We start from the raw sequence: 8,586 nt of genomic DNA on the forward strand, positions 1-8,586 counted from the left end.
CAGGTACATGCCCCTGACCGGAATCGAACCCGGGACCCTTCAGTCCGCAGGCCGACGCTCTATCCACTGAGCCAAACCGGTTTCGGCGAGGTGACCCTCTTTGATTTGGGAGCATTGAGAGGATTTATTTGGGACAGTGTTACAAGAGTGACTGTTGAGTTAGAAGGAGTGAACATGATTATGGCTTTTTAATTTATTTTTTAATGAATTTTAGAGAGAGGAAGGAAGGAGGGGAGAGAGAGAGAGAGAGAGAGAGTGAGAGAAATATCAATCGGTTGCCTCTCATACAACCCCAACTAGAGCACTGGAGATCGAACTCACAGCCTGGGTATGTGCCCTGACTGGGAATTGAACAGCCACTCTTTGGTGCACAGGATAGTGCTCAACCAGCTGAGCCACTGGCCAGGCAGTTTATGGCTTTTGATGCATGTGATGAGATTTCCTGAAGGACCGTACCGGTGTGCAGCTCTGCCTGTGATATGAGTAGTTTTACTAGCCCCCCCCCCCACCAGGATTGGTATCCCTGCTTAAAACTTGTGTTTGCCAACTTAATAGATGAATGTGATACCTGCTGTTTATTCCAGTTGGAACTGATTATTGACTCAGAAACTGGCTTTGCCTCTTCCACAAATATTTTGAATGTGGTTGATCAACTTAAAGGCAAGAAGATGCGGAAGAAGGAAGCTGAGCAGGTGCTGCAGAAGTTCGTACAAAACAAGTGGCTGATTGAGGTACTCTGCCCCGTGGGCTCCCAGCTAGCGTGGCTCCCTTTTTAGAATTCGTACTGTTTCCTTCAGAACCCGATTGTACCCAGCTGATGTCCTTCCAGGGCCCTCATCCGCTTTGATGCCACATGTGATCTGTCCAGGGGTCACAGCCGGTGGCAGAGCCAGGGGTTGCACCCAGGTTTGTGGGCTGCAGGCAGTGTGTACAGCGGTGAAGAGCACAGGTGCAGTGTCAGGTCTGGGCCTGCATCATGGCCCGGTGACCTCGAGTTCTGCGTCTGTAAGAGGGAGTATAGGATCCACCTCAGGGCTGCGAAGGACGGAATGAGTGGTGTGTGTCAGGGGCCCGGAGATGGGCTCCCAGAGGAACTGCCTTCATTGTCATGGTGAGCACTGTCCTGACGAGGACACACAGACCAGCTTGAGGCGTGGGAAGCCTGTGCGAGGATCAGACTGCAGCTTCTAGACAGCCATGTCTGGTTCTACTGATGAACAGAACTGATGCTTCCATTCTCTTCCCACAAAAGACAGGCTCCGCTCTTGCCCAGTTCACCACAGCACCCCCTTCTCTGAGCTGTGGAGCAGCTGGGGCCTGGGGGTGCTGGCTGGCCCCCGACCAGCCTTCCTGGGGCAGCACTGCGATCAGAGGGACACCCTCAGAATGGGCCCTCACAGACACACTTGTGGGCACCTCGCATTCATTACTACAGAGGACTCTAGTGCCGGGGGGCCCTGCTCCTGTGCCCTGTGCGGCCCTCTATTGGGCATGGAGGTGCACAGGTGGCTGTGCGGCCTGTCCGAGGCCCTGGGTGGGGTGGTCAGATGCAAGGCATTGGAGGTCACTTTGTGTGGTCTTCCCTGGAGGGCCTGGCACCTGCCTGGGCACCCGACACGGCCCTCCCTGTGACGCGCCCACAGGGCTGAGGAAGGTCACGAATGAGCACTGGGCAGTTTCAGGCATGTAGCAGGTGTTTCATACACACGGTTCGAGCCCAACTCAGCTGAACAAGGTCCACTTGTCTCCCCTCAGATGTTTCTCATGGGGTGAGGGCTGGTCACGGCAGTGCTGGGACACGGAGGAGCAAAGCAGACCGGCTCATGCTCTCAGGGGCTCATGGCCGGGGGTGGAGGGAAAGAGCCCAGAAATTAGTCAGCCATCTCCCTGAAGTACTTGCAGATAGAAAGCAAACATGATGTCATTATAACGTTAACAAAGGCGCCTGCCCGCGCTGAGGACTGGCACGAGCTGCAGGCTGCGGGAGGCAGCTGGGGTGGGGAAGCTTACCCAGGGCTGGAGGAGCAGCCTCTGCAAAGGCCCAGTGCCCCAAGGGGACAGGTGCTCAAGGAGTGGAGGCCAGAGCGTGCTGAGCACAGGCGTGAGGGGGACGCGGGACACCGTGAGCCTGCGCGATGGTGACGGGCTGGCTCTTCGGTAAGAACGGGGCAGCCTTGACGGGTCGAGGCAGAGACAAGGCTGTTTGCCCTGCACAGCTCAGGGTGCTGCAGCGTCAGGGTGCTGTAGAGTCAGGGTGCTGCAGAGTCAGGGTGCTGCAGAGTCTGGGTGCTGCAGAGTCAGGGTGCTGCAGAGTCAGGGTGCTGCAGAGTCTGGGTGCTGCAGCGTCAGGGTGCTGCAGAGTCAGGGTGCTGCAGCGTCAGGGTGCTGCAGAGTCTGGGTGCTGCAGAGTCAGGGTGCTGCAGAGTCAGGGTGCTGCAGCGTCAGGGTGCTGCAGAGTCTGGGTGCTGCAGAGTCAGGGTGCTGCAGCGTCAGGGTGCTGCAGCGTCAGGGTTCTGCAGAGTCAGGGTGCTGCAGAGTCAGGGTGCTGCAGAGTCAGGGTGCTGCAGCGTCAGGGTGCTGCAGAGTCTGGGTGCTGCAGAGTCAGGGTGCTGCAGCGTCAGGGTGCTGCAGAGTCAGGGTGCTGCAGCGTCAGGGTGCTGCAGAGTCAGGGTGCTGCAGCGTCAGGGTGCTGCAGCGTCAGGGTGCTGCAGAGTCAGGGTGCTGCAGCGTCAGGGTGCTGCAGAGTCTGGGTGCTGCAGAGTCAGGGTGCTGCAGCGTCAGGGTGCTGCAGAGTCAGGGTGCTGCAGAGTCAGGGTGCTGCAGCGTCAGGGTGCTGCAGAGTCAGGGTGCTGCAGCGTCAGGGTGCTGCAGAGTCAGGGTGCTGCAGAGTCAGGGTGCTGCAGCGTCAGGGTGCTGCAAAGGGCTGCAGAGGGGCAGGAGGGGGCTGAGTGCAGTTAGGCGGAGTGAGGTGGGTGGGTGGTGGCTGTGGACAGGGACTCCATATGGATTTGGGAGCTTTTGAGAAGGAAACAGCTACAGGACTATGCCCACAACACCTGAGGCACAGCGCCCGCGCACTCTGGCGCTGGACGGCCTGCAGTGCTGGACTCGAGCACCTCCTGCTGCTCTCCTGCTCCCTGCAGCCAGCTCTTCCGCCTGATGCTCTGCACCCGTGGGCCCGTCTCCCTGTGTGGTCACTGGGGCCACTGTGGTGGCCGGAGCGGAGTGAATGCGCTTCCTGGCTTGGTCACACAAGCACACCATTTCCTGGGGCAGGAGCTGGGGTGGGGGTGCTTAATGTCCAAAGTGAGAGAAATTGCTTTTGCTTGTTGTAAAAATTAGAAAGTAGCAGAAGCACAGGGGCCCTTGGGGATGACGTGGAGGCATCCGTCTTCAGGGGCACCTTCTGGAAAGGCGTCTCCCTCTCCCATCAGAGGCCAGGCTCAGACGTAACAAAATGGTCAACAGAGCACATCCCAGTTCATTGGTTGACTTTGTGAATCAAGATAAACTTACAGGGGCTTCGGTGCCATTTGCCTCCGAACTGGTCCCCCTCAGCCAGCCGCCTCTTCCCTGTAACTTGGTGACAGGCCAGCTGAGCTCTTTCCTCGGGTTTCCCGCATTTCCTGGTGTTCCCAGGGATTTTAGGTCACATGGCGTGTGGACTGTGTCTGGACCTGGGACCAGGGAGGCCCCCTCTTCCCTGCCCCCCCCTCCCTCCCAGTGCCACCACAGTGTGACTTGGGGCCTGCCCCTGCCCTGTTGGCACAGTTCCCAGCTTTGTCTGTAAGGTGATGTGGCCGGGCGTGATCTTGGTCTCTGTGGAGGCTCCAGGCAGCAGTGCTGGGAGGCACCTGGTATGCTTCCAGGGAGTGAGGGGGGCTGTCTTGAGTTCACCCCTTGGGGAGATTGTCTCCCTTCCTGGTCGGCCCCATTGTAGGTGGGCTGCAGTGCAGACTCGTGATTCGTCTGTCTAGGCATGAGTGAGGTGCTCAGAAAATGGGAGGGCTTGGGGTCCTCGATTTCTTTCGGTCTTTGCCTAGGTTCCCACTGGGGGCGCTGCCGAGGGGCCAGCGTGGACACCGTGGGCCGGGGCTGGTGCACCTGCAGTGCTGAGGGCGTCGGGCCTTTGTGCCTCTGGGCCTTGAGCCGTGTGGCTCAGAGGGAACAGGATACCAGCGGGGAGGCTGGTGTTCGGTGGCCTAAGAGATGCTGCCCCGTTGTGTCCCTGCAGAAAGAAGGCGAGTTCACCCTGCACACCCGGGCCATCCTGGAGATGGAGCAGCACATCCGCGAGACGTACCCCGACGCCGTGAAGATCTGCAACATCTGCCACGGCCTCCTCATCCAGGTGCCACTGTGGGGCTCCCCACCGGGTGCGCGGCCCCGGCGCTCTGAGGGCACCTCACTGAACTCTGTGGGCCCCGGCCTCTGGCATTGCCGTCACCCCCGATGTGCGCAGGAGGGCCTCTCCTCGGAGGTGTCTGGGCGACCCCATCCATGAACGCAGCGCCTGGCCCTCTGCTGGTCCCAGGGCTCCTGACTGTATTTTCTCCAGGAGGCGGTCAGAGGTCGGCCGTGTTCCTGTCATCTGGGCTGTTGTGTGGGGACCGTCCTCCCGTGCCCGTTGCTGGTTTTACACAGTGGACTTTGTGGGGCTTCCCAGCCGCTGAGCCAGTGCTGGACTTAGGGCTCCTCCTCGTTCACGTTTATCTTTGTGCAGCGCCAACTGCACTCTGCTGAGCCACTTTGCACCTGCCCCCTTGGGTGCCCGGTGATTGCTGCCTTTGGCTGAATCCCTGGAGGTGGAATTCCTGGGACAGAGAGTGTAGGTGTTTTTTTAAGTGTTTGAAGTACATTGCCCGGTGCTTTCTGAAAAGTTGTATCACATCCACCCGCAGGATATGAGGCCTACGCGTGCAGGGAGCTGAGTTTCGGGGTGCTCTTGCTGCTCTGCGGGGCCTCCCAGCCACCACTGCCTGCCCTGGCCTGTAGTCTTGAGCTGCGTTCGTTGGAATTCTTTAATCAACCCATTGCACCAAGGACTTTGAGATGATTATCATTCATCTGGGGTTTGGAAGACAAACATGTAGCGAGCCGGACAGTCTCCTGCAGGTGTGTGCGCGGAGGTGCGAACGGGGCTCCAAGCTGTCCGTTCTTGTTCCAGGGTCAGAGCTGCGAGACCTGTGGGATCAGGATGCACTTACCTTGTGTGGCCAAGTATTTCCAGTCGAATTCTGAGCCGCGCTGCCCCAACTGTAACGACTACTGGCCCCACGAGATCCCAGGTTGGTGTCCCTGAGGCTCCTGGGCTCTCCTGGCCTGTGGGAGGGGCCCTGGGAGGTGGGGCGCATGTGGGGTCTGCATCAGCCGGGCCGGGACCCCCCATGCAGAGGGCTCTGCGGTCAGCGGGGCTCCTGGTTTGCATGGTTCAGAGGCTCCCTGGAACTCACTAGAAAGCCCCAGGCACATGGGTCCTGGTCTAGACGAGGCTCTCTCCCAGCAGCTCCCTCGAGTGGTGCACGTGTCACCGGGCTCACTCCCGTCCTCGCAGTGGGTGGAGGGTTAGCAGTGAGCACTGTCAGGACAGGGTCCCGGGCACGTCACGTGTAGCTGGGAGCGTGGCCCTTGTCAGGAGTGCAGCCAGCCCTGCCCTTCAGTGTCCTCCGGTGTTCTCTGTGTGTAGAAGTCTTCGACCCCGAGAAGGAGCGGGGGGCTGGACTCTCCAAACCCAGCAGGAAGTCCCTGCGGCCCAGGCAGCACTAGCGGGTGCCGCGGCCCCGGCTGGAAGACCTGTGCCTCGAGTTCACACGCGTCACCTCCTCCGAGCTTTATTTTCCCTTATTAGCAGGTTTGAAATAAAACTTACGTCACCGCAGCCCCCTCTGTGTCACGCGCCCGTCTGTGGGAAGTGCGTCCTGGCCTAGCAGGTCTTCTGGAGCTCTCTGATACGGGAGCCCTGGGTCGGGTCCCAGCGGGGGAGGTGCCACAGCTCCTGCACAGCGCCGGCCCAGGGGCCCACTGTCCTTGCTCAGGGTGGCCTCGCCATCACTCTCCAGCTTTGGTTACTTGTCCCACCAGCACTGGCCAGCCAGACCTGGACTGGTGAGGGCCTTGGCCTTGACCTCCCCATGGTCTGGACTCTCCTCTGGCCCATGATGCAACTGGCCCAAATGGCATGTAGCCTGCAGGCTCGGCTGAAGGTACCCTCCTCAGTGGGCAATTCTGTCCCAGCTCAGTGCCTGGCAGCCCTGCCCATCAGCTGCCCAGCCCTGAACTGGGGGTTTGACCTCGGTGCCTCCTCCTCCCTGGCCTCCTGCATCAAACCTGTCATGACACCTGGCTGCCCACCTGCCAGGTGGCCCTCAGCCCCCCACGGCTGCCCTGGGCCAGGTCCCTCCCCCACCTCCCCTCTGCACCAGCTCCTCACTGCTCCTGGCTCCAAGCGGCCCACCTGCTCCATCTTTTCTACCACAGTGACCGTCCCATGATGCCAATCAGCCTGGCACCCCTGCTAAAGACCCCGGTGACTGCTGACAGGACTCGGGTCCAGGCACACAGGACTCACGGGCCCAGATGATGAGGCCCTTGCGCATCTCATGGCCTTTCCTTCCCCCTTTTCAGCGGGGCAGCATTCCTCAAGGTTCCTGAGCGAGGTCCTGCTCCTCCCTCTGAGCCTTTGCCTTGTCCCCCCGCCCGAACCTCCTTCCTCGGAGCCTGCCTGTGCCTGCTGGTCTTGGCTGGGCGTCACTTCCTGGGTCATCACACTTGCCACGCAATTTCAGTTCCTGTCTTTCTTCCCCTCGGTGTCAGTCAGGACCCTGTTAGTCTGACAGAAACCCCAGCTCCAACTGGTCTAAGCAAGGAAGGCCTGGGCCAGAGGGGCCTCCAGGAGAGGCTCGACCTGGTGTTCCGAGGGCACCGAGCATCCAGGCCCCCATCCCCCGGTGTCAGCAGGAAGAGGGGGGTCTGCTAGTGCCTACCCCACTCGGCAAACATCCTCATGGTTTACAGCTCCAATCGGTTACTCGCAGAGGCGGGGATGGATGGTCCAATTGGCATTACCACCTGGGGCTCACCTAGGGACCTGGGAGCAGCCCCTCAGACACCACATGGCTGAGCAAACTGCAGGTGCTATTACCAGGCAGAGAGTGAACTGTGAGCACCGAGTGGGTGGGGAGGCCTCCATCGGGGAAGGCAGGGTGCTTTGCCTGGTCCCCTCCATAAACCAGTGAAGCGGGCACTAGGAGTGGACGGATGACACCTGCTGGTGGGAGGCTCACCCTCCCAGCGCAGTCCTGCGTCCGGACCCTCATGCCAGCTTCCCAGGCAGTGAGAAGGCTGAGCTCTGTGAGCCAGCTGGGGTCCTGCCCAGTCCTCACAAGGCACGTGCCAGCCGATTGGCAGAGGCCTGTGGGTGCCTATGACTGACTGGGTTGCGGATTCAGTTGTGTCAGGCAGGAACAGGCGCCATCCCGGCGGCTGCAGGACTTTTGGGAGGGAATGAGGGAGCTTGCAGAGACGTGGGGAAGGCAGGAGAACAGTCCAGAAAAGCCGGGGTGGTAAGAGTTACTCCTGTCACATGGCACTGTTGCCACTGTAAATGACCCCAGCAGTTTCAGTCATCCTCAGGATGCAGCCCCAGGGCTGGCCCTCCAGGACTGCGAGGCTGCTCTCCCGGGAAAGGTAGTCTCCCAAATGCAATCCATGAAGAAGGGAGACTAGATACCGGGGCTAAGAGCAAACCGACCCCCGGAGTGGGGGCAGGGCAGCTCGTTTGTCCTGGCAGGTGGCTGGTCTGAGCCGCCAGGGGAGGCAGGGTCTTCCTGCAGGTGCAGCTGAGTCCTAACTGTGACCCAGGAGCCGAACTCCTTGCTGCGGGGACACTGGCCCTCCTGCTACCAGTCTCCCCTGGGCTCATACCAACCTGCACTTCCTGCAGACTCCTGGGCCCAGCCCACCCAAAACCCGAACACAAAACCCCAAGCCTTGCCTGGCACTCACGGCCGCTGTGATGGCCCTGCCCGCTCCCTGCGCAGCCTGACAGTCGCTCAGGAGTTACTGACTGGACCGACACTCCCTGCTCTTCGGATTTCCTGTCTTCCTTTCAGGCCCTTCTCACACAGCAACACGCAGCCCGCCTGCCTCCCTGGCTTAGCCCCGTCCTTCCCTCTGCTGCTGTAGCCAGGTCCCTGCCCACCTGCCCCTGCCCCTGCCATTCTCCCGCTGCCCCCGTTGTACCGGCTCCTCCTCACCCATGACCGACACTTTCCTGCCTCAGGACCGTTGCACCTGCTCTTGGAGCTCCTTCATGTCCCCACCAACCCTTCCCTTGTCACATTTTAACTTGTGACCCTGTTCTGTTGTCTGCATCGCACTCATCACTCGGCACGATCCCATTGTCACTGTCCTCACGGGCCCCCACGACAGTGGGAACCACCACGGGAGGGGCCTTATCCGGCTCAGTCCTGTCCGATGGGCGGGCAGTGGGTCCTCGTGCCAGCACCTGCCCTGGGCTCAGGGAACAGCAGTTTGGCACTTTTTCCCAAGCTGATCTCAATTCTAGCTGCATATCTAGGCGATGTT

The 8,586-nt window shown here is 60.3% G+C and overlaps 1 protein-coding gene across 1 annotated transcript in view; it reads left to right on the forward strand.

The window, feature by feature from the left end:
* NSMCE1 (NSE1 homolog, SMC5-SMC6 complex component) overlaps window positions 1–5,878 on the forward strand; it is a 29,363-nt gene extending 23,485 nt beyond the window's left edge. The window contains exons 5-8 of the mRNA XM_070413632.1: window positions 585–731; window positions 4,235–4,351; window positions 5,168–5,288; window positions 5,687–5,878. Of these exons, the coding sequence (XP_070269733.1) occupies window positions 585–731; window positions 4,235–4,351; window positions 5,168–5,288; window positions 5,687–5,766 (465 nt within the window). The 3' untranslated portion in view covers window positions 5,767–5,878. The remainder of the gene's footprint in view (window positions 1–584; window positions 732–4,234; window positions 4,352–5,167; window positions 5,289–5,686) is intronic.
* Window positions 5,879–8,586: the final 2,708 nt, after the last annotated feature.

This window comes from Myotis yumanensis, unplaced genomic scaffold (assembly GCF_028538775.1).
Source record: "Myotis yumanensis isolate MYYU_CA2020_CCGP unplaced genomic scaffold, mMyoYum1.0.hap1 SCAF_4, whole genome shotgun sequence".
Lineage (NCBI taxonomy): Eukaryota > Metazoa > Chordata > Mammalia > Chiroptera > Vespertilionidae > Myotis > Myotis yumanensis.